We start from the raw sequence: 22,658 nt of genomic DNA, 5'->3' as shown, positions 1-22,658 counted from the left end.
GGGTTGGAAGTTTGTATGGAGCATTCTGAAATGTTCGAACTTAACGCGAGCGAAGCCACGGGCGAAAAGTAGTAAAGGAATAAATCAGGAAACATTAGTAAATGCGAGTTATTTGTAGTGACATCGTAGCTCGAGTTATTTGTAGCGTAAAGCACGCGTCAAATAGCGTAAATTATCAGTACTGCTACTTGTCAATAGATGTCGCGACGAACGAATAGTTTAATGCTCAACAATTTGTAGCTCGTATTATGTACAATACCTAGTATTCATCAGTAGGTATTCTATTTCAATTCCTTCTGCTTGTTATATAAGTTGTAAACTATTTTAATATTACATATTTGGCAGACGAGACACTTGACACCTAGTGTCGAGTAGTGGTACTGATAATTTACGCTATTTGACGCGTGATTGACGCGTGTTTTACGCTAGATGTCACTACAAATCACTCGCATTTACTGATGTATGGAGTTAGGTACAACTTTTTCCTTACCTACTTATTCCTTTAAGATGTTATGTCAAGAGCGTAGCTTGTGATTCTAATACAGATTCTGGGCATAAGTAACAGTAGACTCAAAAAGTAAGACTTAATTCTAAACTGTAAGCAACTGATAGAATCATAATGAAATGCCTAATTATTAATACAAATAATAGATTATCTACTATCCTTGTGGATTACATGCGCGGATCCAGGGGGGGGTCATGGGGGTCATGACCCCCCCCCTGGAGCCTAGGTTGGCCATACAAATAGACCACGTGACCCCCCCCTGGGGCCTGGGCCTTTACCACGTGACCCCCCCTGGAGACGAAGCTGGATCCGCGCTTGGTGGATTATCTCAGAAAACTTTGAACATTGATGGCCGAATAACCTCAAAAGAAACTACACCGGGGCCACAGAGAACCTCCTATAGAGTGGCAGTCTTGTATATTTGGTTCGCGATACGAGTCACCAGTGTTTGGGGTGCGAGGAGCGGGCGGGGAATGTGTTAAGCGCGCTGTGATTGGCCATTTCAAGGACGGCGGGCAGTCGCGCCAGATGAAAAGGGACAGAAGTATGACTGTCCCTCTACTGACGCGTAAGTGGCCAATGTAAGTTGACCTATGCCGGCTCTGAATAAATTATAAATATGACTTATTTGTGGAATGTAATGCCGTCTGTTTTTAAATTTGAGCTTCTTGTTACCTTTCCATACCATTTCACCACAGAACACCCCACTAGAAGCCAAATGCAAGCGATATTGTTCGAGACGCAAATCACCAATCCTTGCGGGGTGAGGCGGGCGCGCACGGTGCTGCCATTGGTCGTTTCAAATAATGGCGCGCCTTTATGATTAGCAGTAGGGATGGGAATGGGACATGTCTATTATAGACAATGGTACCGGTACCAGTACTGTGGTGAATTTGTTTTGCAACAAATTATAATATTATAATTAAATTATAATAAGGCCTAGTTACCCTTCGGGTTGGAAGGTCAGATGGCAGTCGCTTTCATAAAACTAGTGCCTACGCCAAATCTTGGTAGTAGTTTCCAAAGCGGACCCCAGGCTCCCATGAGCCGTGGCGAATGCCGATGCCGGGATAACGCAAGGAGGATGATAATTGTGATAGCATCTCAATAAAAATCATTCTAGTAACTAATAACTAAACTGTGCATTTTTACTTACGTTTACTAAGTTAAATAACCAACTAAATATTCTATACAGAATAACTAAATATACAGACTATACAGATTCTAGATAATTATTCACTATTACAAATCTGCTTTCTTTTATATTTCATAAAATGGTAGCACATGGTACGAACGGCAGTACGAAGTTCCCGCAACAGACATAAACTAACATGGCCCCATGCCTAGTCGTTTACGTGAAAGGGATAGCATATCACATTGTTAACTCGGTAAAGAGGGATGGACGCGCCTCGGCGCCGCTCAGCACAACCATATTGACCAGTATAAATGAACTCCGCGGACAATAAACAATATTCAACAAAATAATTAATTTGACTTAACCGTGGAATGTTGTTCCATCTTTTTTACATGTAGAAGTGTTAGAAGACTTGCCACACCACTTTATGCTGTAAGAGACCATTGTTTGCAACCAAAATTGATTATTTAAGATTTTTTCCCGAGCGGACACGGACACTGTTAGCGGGTCGTATACTTGGGCGCTACTGATCGGTGTCGCACGCGTTCAAACTTTTATAAACCTGATTTGTCGTATGCTTGGTGACCGCGAGTCGCCCTGTAAGGGCCATCTTGTTGTATTGATCTGTGCATTTCACACTACAGGTGGACATCTTTAAGGCATCAAAATACCCTTTTCCAATTTTTTTGTGCGAAAAACACGCGCTGCTTTCGGGTCTGTTACTTGGTCGATACTGATCGGGCACGGCGAGCGCCCGCGCTTATATCAGTGCAAATACTAGGAAGGCTGGCGACCGCGAGTCGTCTTGTAATAGATGTCTATAGGGGTTGGTCTGTGACCGGGGCACACAAAGATATCCCTAGTTTTCCTGTCTAATAATAAAAAGTAAATAATCTAGGTCAAATTCATAATTATAGTCCTGTAAGTTATAAAAAACTCACCGAGAAAGTAAAATGTGTCTCAGTAATGATGATTAATATTTATCGATGTTTCATTGCATTATTTACTAAGTACTTACTCTCTAGCATTGTCATCGCGAAGACGCGAAGTGCCCCCATCACGCATACCTAAAGGAAAACCATGATATTTTATGATATTAACCTCGCTTATGAAACTTATTTTATAATATTAGTTTTAGAATGATTCTCGATTAGCTTCACTAGACTTATATTGATCGGGATATAGACTAAATTTTAGAGCGAATGAGGGTAGATCGCGCGCTGTCTACACATTTGACATCCACCCGCCATCTTCAGTTTTCCGTGATCATGTCGATGCATGTAGCTGCCTCTAAATATCGGGCGCTCGACAACAATCTAAAGAGTGAAATAACATAATATCCGATATAAGTTCTAATGGAACTTATTTTTCCCCTCACTAGCTCGGAAACACGTGTTTTGTCCTTTAATACCAGCGGGTAAAAACGCATTTTATCCACTAGTGGGTAAAGTAATTTGACCTTGAATAAAGTCAAATTAAGTGCTTTAAAATTTATAAAAGTAGGTGAATCTAGTAATGAAGATGATTTACCACCTGTGCAACTACTGGAAGCAGTGATAAACGCATTTTTTGCGTTGTAGTTTCCTCGCTATAGTGAGGAGAAAAGTTTTGTGTTACACACGGGTGCAAATGTATTTTACTTCTCGTGTGTTAAAAAACTCGCAAGTTCAGGATTCTATTCTCGAACCACTCGCTTCGCTCGTGGTTCAACTATAGAATCCTTTCGCTTGCTCGTTTTTCAATTCCACACTCGGCGTTAAAATACAACTTTGCCCCCTTGTATAACAAATAACTATTACACACTTACTCTGAGACTTGTATGTTAGCATCCATACTTACTATACTTACTAATATTATAAATGAGAAAGTGTGTGTGTCTGTCAGTTTTTCACGGCAAAACGGAGCGACGTATTGACATGTTTTTTTAAGTGGAGATAGTTGAAGGGATGGAGAGTGACATAGGCTACTTTTTGTCTCTTTCTAACCCCCCACTTCCCTAAAATGGGGGTTGGAAGTTTGTATGGAGCATTCTGAAATTTTCGAACTTACGCGAGCGAAGCCGCGGGCGAAAACTAGTAAAGGAATAAATCAGAAAAGAGTTGTAACTCCAAACATTAGTAAATGCGAGTTATTTGTAGTGACATCGTAGCTCGAGTTATTTGTAGCGTAAAGCACACGTCAATCACGCGTCAAATAGCATAATAATAAAAGTAGGTGAATCTAGTAATGAAGATGATTTACCACCTGTGCAACTACTGGAAGCAGTGATAAACGCATTTTTTGCGTTGTAGTTTCCTCGCTATAGTGAGGAGAAAAGTTTTGTGTTACACACGGGTGCAAATGTATTTTACTTCTCGTGTGTTAAAAAACTCGCAAGTTCAGGATTCTATTCTCGAACCACTCGCTTCGCTCGTGGTTCAACTATAGAATCCTTTCACTTGCTCGTTTTTCAATTCCACACTCGGCGTTAAAATACAACTTTGCCCCCTTGTATAACAAATAACTATTAACTTTCAGTCATCTTTAAATACAATGGTTATAATTAGGGATGTACCGACTAGTCGCCGACTATCCGGCCATATTTGTAGTCGGCGATTAGTCGGCGACTAGTCGGCAAAAAAGGCCGATTAGTCGGTACTTGATAAGTAATAGGAAAACAGTACAAAAATAAATTAACGGATGATTTATGGTTATATTATGTACGTATTCGTTATGCCTTTGTTTGTCAAAAGAACAAATATCTGTAATTATAACAGAAATAAATGTCCTACCTAAGTCTATCGGTTTTATAGGCAGGATCACTATTTGAGGAGTGTCTTTTCAAAAGGGCTTATTTCCATTTTTTCTTTTTTTTAAACTATGAATGCAGTTTTTCTTAGTATAGAAAATTACGCGTAGTTTTGAGAATAACATTTACGCTACAAGGCCACAACAAAAGGGCTTAATTACCAAAAGTTTGCATCAAAAGTGCTTATTTCTCCAAAACATATGGTAATTAAATAATAGTTATTTAGGTACACATGTTACGTTTGATGTAATCATAGCATTAACGTCAACTTACAATATTAAAATTTTGCAAATTAAATATTAATTTCAAAATCAATACCGTGGAATTATGTTTTTCTCGATTTCCCAAAAAAATTTCAAAGTGGAAATAAGCCCTTTTGAAAAGACACTCCTCATTTATATAAAGCTAAACCATGGAAAATGTGTATAAATATTCTCATAAACCTTTGAACCTGAAAAAAAAACATTAAAAGCGCGAAAGAACCAAAAACGTCATTCAAACATTCTGGTGAATTTAGTCGAAAATTATGTTATGGCCGACTAGCCGACTAGTCGGCCGACTAATCGGCCATCCAGGCGCCGACTAGTCGGTAGTCGGCCTAGTCGGCCAAATCACTAGTCGGTACATCCCTAGTTATAATACGTTAGGGTAGGTAGGTTTAATTTATACTACTTCGGCGGCAAAACTGGCAAACAAAAGCATACAGCCCTCTTGAAGGTAATGAATGAATGCATGAGTCTCTGCTGATGCCTTCGACTCCTAGATAAGTTGCATGCATGTTTCCGACCCTAACGGTCCATAACTCTGGACCCTCGTTGAGCTCTGACAACCTTATTCATCGGCATAGATAACACTCTCAGGTCTAGGGATATTTGGTTGTGGTTTTCTATGAGGAGGAGATACTTCTACACTCTGAAGATATATAGAAGGTACATCGGCTTTGTTGTGCCCTACCACACAAATTGACATGGCATTTTCAAATAGAGGTATCTTTTGGACGTGATTAGGACATAAGCAATTAAGCACCCGGGTATAAAACAAGTCTAAAGTAGGCCCTATCCAACATACGGATTAATTTCTTATGGTGAAAAATAAGATGGTCGGACTTAGGTAGGTGTCTAATGTCTATGGAAAAGTAATTCGCCGTTTTAAAACGGTAGTGAAGGCTTCACAAATCCCTGAGCTTATCACGAACTAATCTAATTGTAGACAATCGCTACCGCCGATGCGAAGGATCGATCGGTCTAGACCACCGGGTAATTAGATTTGTTCCCCACCAGCGATCCAGACTTCCAGTGCATCCCATCCGGCGCCGACCGGTTCAAGAACCCGTTTATGTAATCCCCAAAAGATTTAGGTTATGGGCACGTTACGTAACCATTTTTGAGGTTAGTCTTTATACGGAGGCCGATTTTAAAGGTTTATTCGACCGCATAGGAAGTTGAAAACTTCATGGTGTTTTAACAGTTTAATTTTTTTGCGATACTAAGCGAAACGGCCAATGGCAAAGCGCGCCGTTGACACACCTCCGTGGGATTTATAATTGGAACGGCTGCGCGCGCCGGCAGTCGCGTATCGAGCGCGCGTCAGTGTCAGTTGAAGTCAGTTGTCAGGTGTCGGCCGCAGAGACCGCGCGTGTGTTCAGTGCAGTGAGTGGCGCTCCACCATGGCTCTGCTCAGACGATTGGCCGTCAACGCGCCCCGAGGCGCCCGCGCGCTCGCCTCGGCGCCGCCGCCGGCGCGCGACGAACTCGACCTAACCTTCAGCAGCCCCAAAGATGCCTTCAAGAGTAAAAAGACGAGCGAGCTGGTGCGCGCGTACCTCGTCTACCAGATTTGCTCGGTCAACTGGATCGTGGAAAACAACGACATGGTAAGTTAAAGTTACGTAATCTACAACATAAAATTGACATATTGCATTGCAAGTTCGATGGCGTTTAGTTTTTTGACGTGTTTTATTGTCGATCGATCGTTAGGATTGGGAATTACCAGGATGGCTAGGAGGTGACGGGAGTGAATGGATTTTTGATCGGTAGAAGAGCGCATGCGTTGTGTCTAGACGTGGGTACCAGAACTGGGTTTACGTAAGACGGGTAACTCGGCAAGTTAGCGGTGAACAGTAACTTGTGTAAGATGACGTGTGCTGGGAGTCGCAGACACTGAATGAGCGATGTTTCGTGGTCCACGTGGCTATTGTTATGTAAAGACATTGTCGGACCGTCTGGGAACATTTTGCCGGCTTTACGAGCCAACTCAGCCAACTGCCAGACAAGCTGAATAATCAATTCACTAATAATGGATGTAGTTTTTCAATAATCTGCTTTATTCAGAATCTGTGAATGTCACATTATATATTAAGAGTATGTTATGCTATAGACTTTTATAGTCAGGCTCAGGCAGGCACTTATGGTCGCGCGATAAATGATAAAACATCTGGCCGTCCCTATCGCACTTACTGATAGTGCGATAGGGACGGCCTGATATTTTATCGTCTATCACGCGACCATGCTACCCGTGCTGCCGGCGTATCATGCTGTCAATTTTATCACTTATCTACGTGGATAAGACATCTGTCACTCTCACTCTGACATACTTGCTAAAGCGTGACGGATGCTTTATCCACTTGGATAAGTGATAAAATTGGCAGCATGATACGCCGGCTGCCGGTCTATCATGCTTCCAATTTTATCACTTATCCACGCGGATAAGACAACTGTCACTCTCACACTGACATACTTGCCAAAGCGTGACGGATGCTTTATCCACGTGGATAAGTGATAAAATTGGAAGCATGATACGCCGGCTGGTCATGTAATATCATGAAGGCACGATGATAGTTTCAGTGAAAAACATTTAACACTTCTTTTTGGCACAGTAGAATAACAATTTTAATATAAAACATTCTTTATACAGTTAACTACTTACCTATTGGTACATTTGAAAATAGAACCTAGACTTTCCGTTTACAAACGCCAAAATGGTGCGATTTGAGGGTAGTCAGTAGCCCTCATCTGTTATCATTGACAGACACTAAATACTCAATGATAACAACGAAAACATAAGAGACGATTTTTTTTTTATCTAGCCTATAATGGTGTCCCACTGCTGGGCACAGGCCTCTCCCCTTAACCTCCATGACTCCCGGTTTAGTGCCTCTTCCGGCCAGTTGGTAAGGAAGGTGTCCAGGTGATCCCTCCATCTTCTTCTGGGCCTGCCGCGTCCGCGCTCTGTTTGTGGCATCCACTTGGTGGCTACACTAGCCCATCTGTCAGGATGCATGCGGCAGACGTGACCAGCCCAGTCCCATTTGAGCCTGGCAGTCCTCTCGCCGACGTCGGCAATGCGGGTTTTTGAACGCAGCGTGGTGTTCCGGATACGATCGGTCCTCTTCACACCTAGAATACTACGCTCAATAGCCCGTTGGCAAACCTTCAATTTGGACTTCTGACTAGGTAAGTGACCACGTTTGAGCACCGTAAGTCAGGACGGGCAGGATAGCGAAGAGACGAATAGCAATTCAAAATATGACGCAGTTGATTCCATCATAATTTGAATATTATGACCACAATCCACGATACAACATTTAAATCCTGAACAAATCTCCGACATATTGGACCGATTTTCATCAAACATGCCTAAGAACACTTCTGACTAATTCAGCTTTCAAAAAAAAAAAACGAATTCTAAATCGATTCATCGGTTCAAAAGTTACGATGCCACATACTGACAGACAGACAAGTCAAACTTAAAACACCCCGTCGTTTTTGCGTCAGGGGTTAAAAAGAAACAGCGTATGAATAAATATACATTTTACCCAAGCCAATTGCAAGCCATTGCCAATTTTTTACTGCAAAATTTTATATTCAGTCATAAAATTTTGCAGCTGGTCCATACAAGTCGATTCTCATCGGCTTGCCTAAAATTGATTACTAGTAAAGTATCTAATGTTAAATAGGGTAGGTCTCTTTTTGCTCAATGTTGCCTAGCAGAAATTTTCACCAGCCGCCACTGATATCTACCAACTTCTTTCAGAGAATAGTTCAGATTCACTTCACTGAATTAATAGGATCATTAATATTCAATGGCACAGCAAAAGAGTGTCGACCTTAAAAATGTCAATGACCCTAGTTTAGAAGGATCTAGCGATATTACTTCCGCAAGTTCTGCTCAAGAATTTACCGTAGGTACCACTCTATAATTATGTAAATAGTACATTGTGCAACAAGGGGAGGAAGTTGAATATTACTAACGAGAGTAAGTTAAATCGCGACGGCTTGCCGGAGCGATTTAAAGACTCGAGTTAGTAATATTCATACTCCCCGAGTTACACACAATGTTTTTCATCACATTCGCAATGTAAAAAATACGTAAATAGATGTAAAAAAGTTAAGTACGGTACAAGAAATTTCATTATTCCCTTGGGAGAACGATTTTTCTATAACTCACGCTCCGCCTGCGTGCAATAGCACATTTAAAGTGCGGGTGTGATGAAAAATTATAAATAAAGTAGCTAACCCGGTGAACTTCGTGTCGCGTAAAATATCTATCAATACAATAGTATTTTGGTGAATCAATAGTTATTTGTTATACAAGGGTGCAAAGTTGTATTTTAACGCCGAGTGTGGAATTGAAAAACGAGCAAGCGAAAGGATTCTTTAGTTGAACCACGAGCGAAGCGAGTGGTTCGAGAATAGAATCCTGAGCTTGCGAGTTTTTCAACACACGAGAAGTAAAATACATTTGCACTCGTGTGTAACACAAAATTTTTCCCCTCACTGTAGCGAGGAAAGTACAACGCAAAAAACGCCTTTATCACTGCTTCCAGTAGTTCCACAGGTGGTAAAACATCTTCATCACTAGATTAACCCACTTTTATCAATTTTAAAGCAGAAAATTTGCCTCTATTCAAGGTCAAATTACTTAATCCACTAGTGGATAAAATGCGTTTTAAAGGACAAAACACGTGTTTCCGAGCTAGTGAGGGGAAAATTATATTACAGACACTGAGACTACTGAGAGTAAAAACCTGATATACCCTTTCCACAATCAAATATATGAAAGAGGCGCGTTCCTAGCACACATTCTAAGCTCGTGTAGGTAAACGCGTACCATGCTTGTATGAGTGAAATATGACAGGTCGACTGTTCGCGCTTTTGACAGGCGGTAACTGTGAGGCAACCGAGAGGAGGTGGGCGGCACTTTCAGCGGGGAGCGGGAGTGGCCATACTGTACGATAGTACTCTTTATTGTACTGTGGTAGGGTTGACCGCTCTTGAATGTATTGTGCTTGTGCTAATGGTTAGAATTGTCAAATCTGCTTGCCATATTTACAACTAGGAGAACAGATCGATATAACTTAATATTTGACGATAAAACACCAGGGTGGCTAGCCGAATGGCACAATCGCTCACGAAACGCTCACGAAACGAAGCGCTAGTAGATATCTATCTCTATCGCGCTTGCGTATTGGCGCGACAGAGCCAGCGGCGTATCGCTTTCGTTTGGCATCGGAGAAATGCCATTCGGCTACGGGGCCAGGCAGGCAAGTATGGTCGCGCGATAAATGACAAAACATCTGCACGAGTAGCATGGTCGCGCGATAGACGATAAAATATCAGGCCGTCCCTATCGCACTATTAATAAGTGCGATAGGGATGGCCAGATGTTTTATCATTTATCGCGCGACCATAATTGCCTGCCTGGAGCCCGTTTCTCGAAAGGTACAAGCCTTGTATTACAAGTGCGCGAACTGTCAAATCGTATGGGTTGTCATGGAAACACTTGTAATACAAGGCTTGTACCTTTCGAGAAATGGGCCCCTGGCCGTCCCTATCGTACTTACAAATAGTGCGATAGGGACGGCCTGATGTTCCTGCTATTCAAAGATAATGATGCTAATGGAAACAACAGGCCGCGTTGCCAAGATACTTAACACAACTGTCATTGACATAGGCCTAGAGAGAGCCTAGCCAACATGTGCTACCACAACGAAACGATTTGTCTCTCACTCTTCCATACTCGACAGTGGCAGTTGCGTTTCGCTACAGATCGGTAAAAATTGGCATGTTGGCTACGAGCCTACGAGGTCAGGTACTTCACACTACAAACGATACAATTGTATCAGAAAATCCATGTTAGCTCAAGTACTCTTTATGACGTCACCACTCATTGTTACCGGTAAATGATTATAAAATCGGTTGACAACAGTTATGTAACCTAAAGAATTGACTTATATATTACTTCATAAGGACGTGGCATACGGGCATAGACGGCGATAGAAGGGGCCAGCTAATATTGCTGTGGAGACCTCGACTTTCCCAGCTGAAGTGTTGAAATACGAGCCAGATGGTCGGACTGTAAAAACAGACGGCAGGGCTGACCTGGCACAGAACCGCCGCATTTAGAACGGCATGGAAATCAATGAAAGACGCATAAATATGTTCAGCAATGGACGCAAATATGCCGAGAGGAAGAAGAACAAAATACGGGCGCCAAAAAGAACACGAATTCAGTCTATGCGACAAGACACATCGCTCTCCTGACGTGAACTCAATAACCCGTCGCATTGTAAATTGTAACCTTCCACTGAGGCGCATCAAACGAATATGCAGAGTCTAAATTATATGAATTGCTTTATCCTTTATTATGAAATCTTTGATCTGAATTTATTGTTATGATCTCGGAGATTCTTGAATGGAAAATCGGTCCACCGTCTCGACAGTCCAATATAAAATATTAATAACAATGTCTCCAATAATCGTAAAACAATTACCACTATTACCACAACAAAAGAAAAAAGCGTACACCCATCTGAATGGCCGGCAACGCACCTCGAACGTTTCTGGCGTTTCGGGCCGGTCCAAAGCCGGCAGTGATCGCTTATATCAGGCGACCTATCTGCTCGTTTGGCTTCTATCGCATAAAAGGATTTAATATATATTTATGTTATTTATTTGTTTCAAGTTATTAGCATGAAATAAAGCATTATTTTAAAGATAAGACCTTATGGCATGGTTATTTTCGGTTTTCCTTATTTTTCATCCGTTCTAGATAACAAGGCAAAATAACTGAATAATAAGTCATGTACTTACAAAAAATTTTGACGTTGGTATTGCCCCTACGACAATCCAGCTGAAACGTGAGTAGTTTCATATTAGAGATGGGCCGAATACGGACTGCCGAATACGAATATTCGACCGAACATTCGGTTAAAAGCTGTTACCGTAACGAACATTCGGCCGAATATTCGGTTGAGCCATATTTTAAATTCTGGCTTAGAGTTAAAAAAAAAAACGTTTCAATGATTGGTAATAAGGGGTACCTACACATTTATCTTACTAAGGCTCTTAATGTCCCTATAATTTAGAACATATAATTATAAATTGCATAAGAAAATTTTGGTTTTGATACGTTATTTTTACTTTTGGGAATTTTAGTTAAATATTAAGTGTTATTAACTAGATTTATCGAAAAAAAATTGTCCATTAAGAACAACTCAGTCAACAGATATTTCAAAAAACCTTTAAAATCGAGGTTCCGCTCTCGACTCTTTCCTCCTTCAAAACTTGATTAATCGGAACGAAATTTGAGAATCTGAATAACAATGAAATAATCTATGTCGGATAGTTTAGCTTTTTTGGTTAATTGTTACTAATCTTGAGTATCACACCTTTTTTTGCGCCACAATGAAAAAGGCCGTTTTTGGAAATTTTTGATTGGCTCTAGTCTTAAAAAAGCAGAATATCAAAACGGTCCGACACAGATAAAACCGGCCAAGAGCGTGTCGATGTCGGGCCACGCTCAGTGTAGGGTTCCGTAGTTTTCCGTATTTTTCTCAAAAACTACTGAACCTATCAAGTTCAAAACAATTTTCCTAGAAAGTCTTTATAAAGTTCTACTTTTGTGATTTTTTTCATATTTTTTAAACTTATGGTTCAAAAGTTAGAGGGGGGGGGGACGCACTTTTTTTCCTTTAGGAGCGATTATTTCCGAAAATATTAATATTATCAAAAAACGATCTTAGCAAACCCTTATTAATTTTTAAATACCTATCCAACAATATATCACACATTGGAGTTGAAATGAAAAAAAAAACAGCCTCCACTTTACATGTAGGGGGGGTACTCTAATAAAACATTTTTTTCCATTTTTTATTTTTGCACTTTGTTGGCGTGATTGATATACATATTGGTACCAAATTTCAGCTTTCTAGTGCTAACGGTTACTGAGATTATCCGCGGACGGACGGACGGACGGACAGACAGACATGGCGAAACTATAAGGGTTCCTAGTTGACTACGGAACCCTAAAAATGATAACAATCTGTGTTGAAAAAATCATTGATCTATCTTCAAAAACCAGGGAGGAAATAGTCGAGAGCGTTTGTATGGAGAATTTACCCCTACCGTATCGTCTTAAAATATTTTCATAGGAAGATAATTTAACTTGTCAAATAGAATTAATACAGGCGTGCGACCGTGGGTTTATGTCTTTACATATGTAAATAGACTACAGTAGCACAGTATCATAAATAATACTATCGTACAGTATGACCACTCTCTGCTTCCCGCTGAAAGCGCTGCCCACCTCCTCTCGGTTACCTTACAGTTACCGCCTGTCAACAACGCTACCAGTTAGACTTATATTGACCGGGATATAGACCGTGATTACCTTTTTGATTTTTGTCGAGCTCCCGATATTTCGACGCAGTTGCATGCATCATGATCACGGAACACCGTGATAACCGTGAATTATTCAAAACTCTTATTAACGCAACCAGTCTTATCTCATTCATACAAGCATGGTACGCGTTCACCTAGACCTGGGGCCTGTTTCTCGAAAGGTACAAGCCTTGTATTACAAGTGTGTTTCCATGACAACCCATACGATTTGACAGTTCGGGCACTTGTAATACAAGGCTTGTACCTTTCGAGAAACGGGCCCCAGCTTAGACTGTGTGCGTAGGAACGCGCTTTTTTCATATACACTATGTAACATACAATACAATACAATACAATACAATACTCTTTATTGCACACCTCACATAGTTTACAAGTAATACACAAGAAACAAAACAAATTAAACAGAGGTAACAACACACACATTAAACAGAGGTAACATAATTGCCGAAGATAAATCCTACGGCTTATACATTACCTTCTATAGTACCTTTAATTTTCATGGTGTTTATTTTAAAAAAAGGAAGTGGTATTCGTAACCGCTATTCGATACCGGTTATGCTCTTAAATGGATCACCGGCATTAAGCTAGGAACATACTACGCGGACGTCCGTCGTAAATCGACCGCGACCGCGACCGATCAGTGTGCACGGAACAAAACATCCAGCGAGCCAGATTGCGATCGGACGTCCATGCGCTCAAGGCCACGTCCACGTCCGTCGACCGATAGTTTGCACGGTTATGTGTAATTTCATTGTCCAGATTCCCGTCCGCGGTCGATTTACGACGGACGTCCGCGTAGTATGTTCCTAGCTTTAATGTTACATCCTGTATTTGATCGTCATTGTCCGAGGTGTGACAGTAGCCAGTAGGAATCTAATGTAAAATTAGCGCATTTGGTTCGTGACCGGCAACTTTTCGGCGTGCCAAGTATCCGGCGCGTGGAACGACAATTTAAAACAAGAAAAATCCGGCTTTTTCCAGTTCAAGGAAAATTTAAAATTTTGCTAAAGTTGTGTGATCTCGAAATTTACAAGCTTACGCCGCCATCTTTGATTTTTTTCATTTGAAATCCTTCCTACATCGGATCGGATAATTTGAAAACGCACTAATACTGCCGATTTGCTAGCCAAGTCATGAAATAATGTCAGACACAAAAACGGTTTCATGGCGTTCTCAGAAGTATTAGAAGAATCATATTTCTTAAGGGACATTCCAGTGGAATGCCTGTGAAGCAGATACAACGTTTTTATTACGGATTTATCGCCTTCCCAAACGGGGAAGGCAGAGCACATAAAACTGATCAAGTTTCAGTGCCAATCTTGGCTATTAGGGTGTTAAAATTGAAAGAAAACGAATGTTAAAATTACCACAGATATTACTTTAGGACGATTGAAGCGCTGGTAGCCTAGCGGTAAGTGCGTGCGACTTTCGTTCCGGAGGTCGCGGGTTCGAACCCCGGCTCGCACCAATGAGTTTTTCGGAACTTATGTGCGAAATGTCATTTGATATTTACCAGTCGCTTTTCGGTGAAGGAAAACATCGTGAGGAAACCGGACTAATTTCAATAAGGTCTAGTTACCCTTCGGGTTGGAAGGTCAGATGGCAGTCGCTTTCGTAAAACTAGTGCCTACGCCAAGTCTTGGGATTAGTTGTCAAAGCGGACCCCATGCTCCCATGAGCCGTGGCATATGCCGGGATAACGCAAGGAGGATGATGATTACTTTAGGACGGTTACAGACTGAATTTCAAATCTTGTTTATTTAAACTTTATTGCATACCTAATTTAAAAAAAAATACATATGGTGGACTAAATGCCTAATGGCATTCTAGTCAGTCAACTATCCGAGTCTTACCGAAAATAAAATAGACTTACCGTATCTCTTTTGAGTATTTTGACGAGCTTCTACGCAGGTTGCATTTTCCTATATTGTTATGTCTACCTACCTTAATTATTCTACATATGCATAACCTATATTTACATTCATGTGGGGCATCGTTATCGCTTTTATATTATCTTGACGGATTGCAGGAACTTTCGTAGCTCGTCTAAAAATAACTTTGTTGTTATTGTCGTGCCTTTCATAACAAAATGGATAGTAATTTGGATATTTTCCGGCGTTGGAAATGTTTTGGTTTGTTTGTTAGAATAAAGTCATAATTTGGTACACTTTTAATGACGAAATTAATTTACCTATGTGTGCTTTTATATGATTTATAATCATTGAATTTTTAAGTCAAAAATCAATAATAATTATTATTGTATATATTAAGCCCATTTATAATTAAATAAAAGTCAATATTGATAATCGGAATAAGAGGAATTTGAGGTTCTATTACTAGCGCTTTTCCTATTAAATATTGTTCCATGACTCGGAGGAAATATAGACTGGAGTAGCCTTTCAGTTACTTACCCCTCTGCCAAAAAACTTGAACAAATGTTCATAAAGTCACGTAAATACAATTTCACAATCGATTCATGCTCATTCACAGAATCGCCACGACACATATCACTGGTAATTAAAAAAGCCCGCGTGTGCTGTGAACACTTGTAATAAGCAATTAAGCACTCAAATACCTCAAGTTTGCAAAAAGATGGCATAATATTCCATTTGTAAGTAATTTTAATATTGTTGTATTACTGTTTTTATTATCTAAATGATAATATTTTTGTCATACGTCATCGAATATCGATTTATGTGATCGAATCGAATGCAATCGATTTGAAATTTGTTGGTGGGTAGAAATTACGTCACGAACACTCCCCACGAGACTTCGATTTTTTGCTGTTTAAGAAGTTACCTAATGGGGTTTAAAATAGGGTCGATATTTATATATCAATTTATTCATAAAAAGACGCACTCCTCACGAGACTTCATTTATATATTTTGTAAGAATTAACCTAATTGCAATTAGAATAGAGCATATAATAATATTGACAAGGATAATTGAAAATTAGAAAAATCACTTGACCGAGACTTAGTCGTAGAGATGCGGGCATGGTCGATAAAATACCAACTATCGATAAAAAAGTATGATTTGCAAACCTTGATCACACAATTCATTTGAAATATATTTGCAATTTTCCGAAAGAGAATGATTTGAGTTTTATTACATGTACTTAATAAACTTTTCACTTTGAACCAGTATTGATAACAGTTAATGAAGACTAAACCATTTCTAGTTTATTTATTTAACCAAGTTTGTCTATAAAGATTTAGTACCACCAACCGCAGTAAACGTTGTTGATTAGTTAGTCTGGAAATATAAATTAATGTTTTGTCAAAATGTCAAATATTTCTTTACCTACTAATCCTATTATCCATCGCTAGTCCACCCGCGTGATACCTACTATCCAGGATTGTCATTAGTGAATCTTAATATGATTATAATAGTGCCAAACATTAAACAGATCTAGAAAAAACAACGACATCATTAAAATTATAATTTACTTGATTAATTATTATCGACTTCAGTTATCGATGCCTGCCTCATCCCTATAGTTTGAGACACACACGTGCGCATTTAGTGTCCGTATACACTGTGTTTCTACGAGGTATTTCCATGTGTGATATGTCTGTGTGCATCATAATGAGCATGTGTTATTTTTTTATCATAATGTGCGTGTGTATTGACAATAATATTTTTTGCATTTGTGAGTACTCCTTTACATGTGTTATTTCCTCACCTTCCGCGAATCTTGGCAGAATTATTTGTACGTAGACGCAACATGAAGGCTACTCCAGTCTATATTTCCTCCGAGTTCCATGATTGTCAGGAAGATAATATAAGAGACCCCATTTATCATGCATATCTCGAATGACAGCTTTTTTATTTCCATATTTTTAACGAATCGGTCTACAAAAGCCATCAGAAAAGATGTGTCTCCAATGTTATACCTACCATAAATGATCTGCGATAGACGATAACGCCAGCGCCAATGATGATGATCAGTAGATACCTACTTAAAAAGCATCTTGAATCTAGAGGTATTTTCGACTGAAAAAACTACTACGTAATATCAGGCGAATTCAAATGCTAAGTAGACATTTAGCTTAGTAAAATATAACGTAGATGATTGCATACTAATGAAAACTTTTCATCCACACGCCACTGTAATGATTTTGCCGCTTGACCTGAAAGTATTTTGCTAACAACATTAGTGAAAAAAGATAAAAAAGAACCGCCTGAATACAATATGTTATTTTTCCAAATGACCTGAATGAGTTCCAAGCGTGTTGCAACACTTGTACATTTAACACGTGCACACATTTTTTATTTTGAGAAGAAAACTTTGGCATAGAACTTTTTCTTCAATTTGGCTCTAGCGTTGCCTAGCCACCTCTGCAAATCTTGCCTTAGTAACCAACTAAATGGGTATTTTCGCTGAAATACCAAAGGTAGTGGCGTCACAAGACTGTCTGCCGAGTACCTTTTAGTTACTTCCATGAGTTATACACAGAGTTCCTCAGAATGAGAGAAATTCAGGAAGATCAGATCAGGTATCACACAAAAAAAGCCTGTCAGATATTTCAAAAAGGCTGCATAACTTTTTTTATACTACAATATTTTGTACTCTCAACAACCAAGGAACCCTAGGCCACTCTACAACCATGTCAAAATGACAAGCAGTAAGCGATTTCTTACAATCTGATTTATAACGTCACTATGACATAGTTCTACAGTGGCCTAGGGTGCCAATTGGTTGACTGTTGTACAATCGTCAACGATATCGTAGTTTATATCTTTCGCTCTTTTGTATTGAAGCGACAGAGCCAGTTAAGTATCCACAGACCAACAAACTGTACTCTTTGCTAAAAAGCTAGCATTCGGCACATAAAAAAAAAATGCAATAAAAAGAAATCATTTATTCAGAAAAAAATAACCTGGCTACATTTATTACGGTGCCCGTCAAACTGTAAAAACAATTTGTTGGCGGAGACATGACCATTTAACTGAGCCTATTTATAAGCTATTACAGGTTTATTATGTATATGTATAATAATATGTTGTTTAGGTAGGTATCCGATCCATGTCATGTCCTTTGGCTCTAAAATGAATCTTTTTGCAAAGCTGTTGCCTTAGTATTCAGGTATTTTCGCTGAAATTCCTTGAGCAAGGTCGCACTGCCGGCGAGTGACAAGACTTGAATAATTACGTAAACTGCTCAAAGTAATGTCTCATTTTGTTCAATGCCGGCGTAGGCAGGTGTACGTCAGTGGTTTGTCGTCGGACACCTGCAGGGTTAGCACGTGATTGTCGCGAGAGTATGTCGCCGCGACTCGCGAGATAGACTACCCATTCTAATGTCATTAATACAGTTAGAAAAACACGTGATCTATCTCGCGGTGACATACTCTCGCGTCAATTATGTGCTAGGCCTACTGGCACGGCGAAATTGGTTTCTTTTATAATAATATTTCGTGAACTTTGTCGTTATTTAGTTTTAATTTTTATACGAATAACTTTGTGATATACTTAGTGACATTTTTTGGAGTCTATTTCTTCTTTTTTTTTTTTCATATAACTTGAAGGTTGTGACTGAGTCAGGTCGTTGTTTTATGCCTATTCTGCACGGTTTTTCGCTATCCTAAACTCTGTGCTTACTACTTACAAAAATGCAAAAACAAGGGATTGTAAAAAAAGGTAGAATCTCGAACAAATCGCATTTGCAATAATGACGTATTTGTTCAACATTGATTAATGTCGGTATTTAGTACAATCCAGGCGTACCTGGATTGTACTAAATACCGACATTAATCAATGTTGAACAAATACGTCATTATTGTCTTTAATTCCACGATAATATTATACATTGATACTTACTTAATTCTGCGTGGCTGACAACCACGTGGCGGCCAGTCGTATCCGGTATCTTCCACACTTCCACATTGAAATAATACACGGTGTAAAAATGAACTTTAAATGAATTCCGATTGTCAAAGATAAAATGGTCTCCTTTTTAAAAATAAAAAATGTAAGTTTGAGGATCGTAGAAATACAAAAAACTAGTCAATGAATAGGTATTGAATGTCCGCTGAGTATGAAAGACCTCGAGACAACTATACAGTTCTCGTGTCAATGAACTTGGATTGCGTGAAAAAAATTAACCAAACCGGTTTTCTGCTAACTGGGGGAAACTGTTGAACTGACCTGCCATACCTATGTTAACTTTAATTTATAAATAATAAAGAATAAAATGGCACTGCGAACGCTCATGCAGTCTGAACTCGTGATCCAGTATTCTGACGTTGGTTCGTTTTAAAATTCGATTTAGAATAAGAATAGCCATTCAGGAGATGGAGTTTTGCGCTGGCAATTTTATACTCCATAAATTATGCTAATTTGATGATTATTTCAAAGACATTAAGGTCCTATTAGACCGCAGCAGTAACTATAGCGAAGCTCGAATCACGCTAATCTAAATCGGTTGCGAGATTGCTCGTCAAATTCCAGGATCGGAAAACGCGATTTGAATAAATTCTACTCATTACAATGCTGGTTTTATGACTCATTTCGCGGTTGAGTCCAGTTTTAGGAGAGCAATGTACGCTGTGACGCGATCGCGCTCACTTGGTGCCCGTTACGTAACGAATACCAAGTACGGGTGACGTCGGCGGACGTAATATGTGTAGGTACTACATATGCGAAAAACGTGGCCTCCCAAAAAGAGCTAGCGATCGTTGCCAGAACAATCTTCTGTATTTTTACGATGACTAAGAAACTATTTATACTTCGAGTTATACTTTTAAAGTCTATTAAAATGTATGGGATAATTTTACATAAATCAACATAGTCCACGAGACCACAGTATAACAAAGAGTACTATCGTACAGTATGGCCACTCCCGCTCCCCGTTGAAAGTGCCACCCACCCCCTCTCGGTTACATCACAGTTACCGCCTGTCAAAAACGCGATCTGTTGACCTGTCATGTCTCACTCATACAAGCATGGTACGTGTTCACCTACACGAGCTTAGACTGTATGCTAGGAACGCGCCTCTTTCATATATTTGATCGCCAGTGTCCGAGGTGTGACGAGACACTAGTCTAGACGTCGATATACCTAGATATAATACCTATGTCTAGAGGTATGTTGGTGAGTGCTAAATACAGAAAACACGACGGTCAATATTCCGAACCAGTATATGTATTGATAGCAAAACAACCTTCACGTAATAAATGTACGAATCTGTATGTCAAACTACTTTTTCAGTACAGATGGTGTTTTTTTTACGCACTAGTGCGAGAAGTGGTTCATTATATGGCAGGTCGAAACTTCGGAGGTCCATCTGTACTGAAAAACGTCGTTCGATACACATGCGAAAAAGGTATTCGTAACTGGTGTCGATTTAAACTCCCTTCGGTCGTGTTTTAATTTATCGCCACTCGTTTCGAACTTCCTTTTTTAAGCACTCGTATCGTAATGTACTAATTTAATACATGTGAAAGTTTCAATGAAACAGGTTTAAAATAAGACTAAGTATAACTTCATATAGTTTTACCTAAGTGCGTTTTCATTATCCGATCTGATATCGTAGGACCGATATCCCATACATTTAAACCGCCATCTTTGATTTTTGCCTTTGAAATCGTTCCGACATAGACCGACGACAATGTGAAAACGCACTAAGACTGAAAGTCTATGTCTATATGTATAGAGCGATCTATGTAAATACTCTTAGCTTCGCCCCAGATTACATCGCTGACTACTTTCCCACCCCCCCAACCGTTGACCTAAATCCTTGCGACACACGAGTTACACTTTTTGGGCGTCCCAAACGTAAAGTTTGCGCCCTTTGACTCTACATCTTTACCATGAGTTTTGACGTTTCAGACTACGTCACTCTATGTATATCATACATGACACAGAAAATGTATGCTTTTAATGACAAATCTATCGCGCGAGCTCAGTGAAAATGCTCCTCGTTACGGGGCGAAACATGTCGAGCTATTTTCGACTATTTTTACGTGAGTGACCCGATTTTACATGTTTAAGACGCTGACAGCACCCAATGGCCTTGACGCTAGCGTACACTGTCTAATCGTATGGGAGTAAGTGAGAGCGCGATGTCAATGTCACTAAAAGAGGGCGAATAGGTATGAAAAGTGCGGAAAAATATTAAAATAAAATAGAAAGATGCATTATTTGTGCGAAATGTTTCGTTAGTGTTTTAGATATGTATATATTTGTTATTATAATATTAACTAAACACAACTAAGTGAATAATTGAACGACACACAACCGTTTAATGACGAACTCGAGAGTCTCGAGACCAATCTTTGCAATTTTTTTCTATCGAGCCGATTTCATTAAATCGTGTATCGACTCGAGTACGGCTATGTTCTTTGAAATATAATGAATAATAAACATATAATTTACTTGCCTCACTAAGACTAATAGTTTGTCTTAGAAACTGCGCAAGTAACATCAATTTTACGCTATTGGGTGTTGTCAGCCCCTTAATAAACTATACATATTTAATATAATATTTTACAGTGTTCATTGTAGGTATCACAAAATGTAATAGTACTACTTATGTAGTCCCTAGTATTAATCAATCACCTGTTTTACGATTTCACACTACAATTCATCATAAAAAAATCTGCACGGTAACTATTCATTAACGAACCGTCTGCATATACATAGAATTACAGTGAGTACTTACAGTGAGGTTGATTCTAACTCTAAACAATCGGTTATTGTATTGAACGGGTTTTGACGCAACCTAGACTATCTTCGCGGATTTCACTCGCGTCCCGTCTTTATGCCACGAAGGCACAGTGGGGCAAATCCCCACTGGGGGCCAATTGTAACTGATATTCTTTTCCATTCCAGTGTACACTAATTAGTAATGCAAACATTGTAAAACATGGGAAAAATGGATCACTTGTATTTGCCCCCATCCCAGTCGAAATTAGGCACGCCACACACAGTCTTAAAATTCATAATCTTAAGAGGCCTTATTCCTAAAGACGAGCGTTTTTGGCAAAATAGAACCTTTTTCATTCAAAATTATAAAGAAACTATAAATGATTATTAAAAAAATGATAATGTTCCTAAAAGTACATATCTTAAGCTAGAAAGTCAACTGGTACTACTTTAAAATATGTCTTTTTATACTTCCGAAAAATCAGTTTTTTCGGAAGACGTTTTCAATTTTCATAGTGGGATAGCTCGTTTAGAATCGTGATTGTGCTGTTAAAAATGTTATTTGGGGTAATAAATGATCACAATCCTATTTGTTATATCCTGTACGAGTTAGCTAATACTTTGACATTTTAAGATTTACTTGAAATGGTGGATAAATAACCTTCCGTATCCTCCCCATTTTTTCGATAAAAAGAGGTTTACATTATGTATTTTTCCTGCGATTCCTGCATTTTTTGTAACTCTTAAATAATATTATCCTAAACTAGAACTTCTTATTGACCTATAAGAAAAAAATCATACATATAAGACATACCTTTCTGTCGATAGATATGTTTTTAAAACACCTAAAATTCGAATAAAAGACACTGTGCTAACGCGAGCCCGCTCAGTCTGCGCCGA

At 39.3% G+C, this 22,658-nt stretch overlaps 1 protein-coding gene across 1 annotated transcript in view; it reads left to right on the top strand.

Moving 5' to 3' along the window:
* The first annotated feature begins 5,987 nt into the window (after nucleotides 1–5,987).
* The window catches only part of LOC125236345 (proline dehydrogenase 1, mitochondrial), an 89,240-nt gene continuing 72,569 nt past the window's right edge, over nucleotides 5,988–22,658 (top strand). Inside the window, exon 1 of the mRNA XM_048143120.1 lies at nucleotides 5,988–6,301. Within this exon, the coding sequence (XP_047999077.1) occupies nucleotides 6,095–6,301 (207 nt within the window). The 5' untranslated portion in view covers nucleotides 5,988–6,094. The remainder of the gene's footprint in view (nucleotides 6,302–22,658) is intronic.

The sequence above is a fragment of the Leguminivora glycinivorella genome, chromosome 19 (assembly GCF_023078275.1).
Source record: "Leguminivora glycinivorella isolate SPB_JAAS2020 chromosome 19, LegGlyc_1.1, whole genome shotgun sequence".
NCBI classification, from domain to species: Eukaryota; Metazoa; Arthropoda; class Insecta; order Lepidoptera; family Tortricidae; genus Leguminivora; species Leguminivora glycinivorella.
The sequence above is the reverse complement of the archived record's forward strand: the minus strand, read 5'-3'. Positions and strand labels throughout refer to the sequence as shown.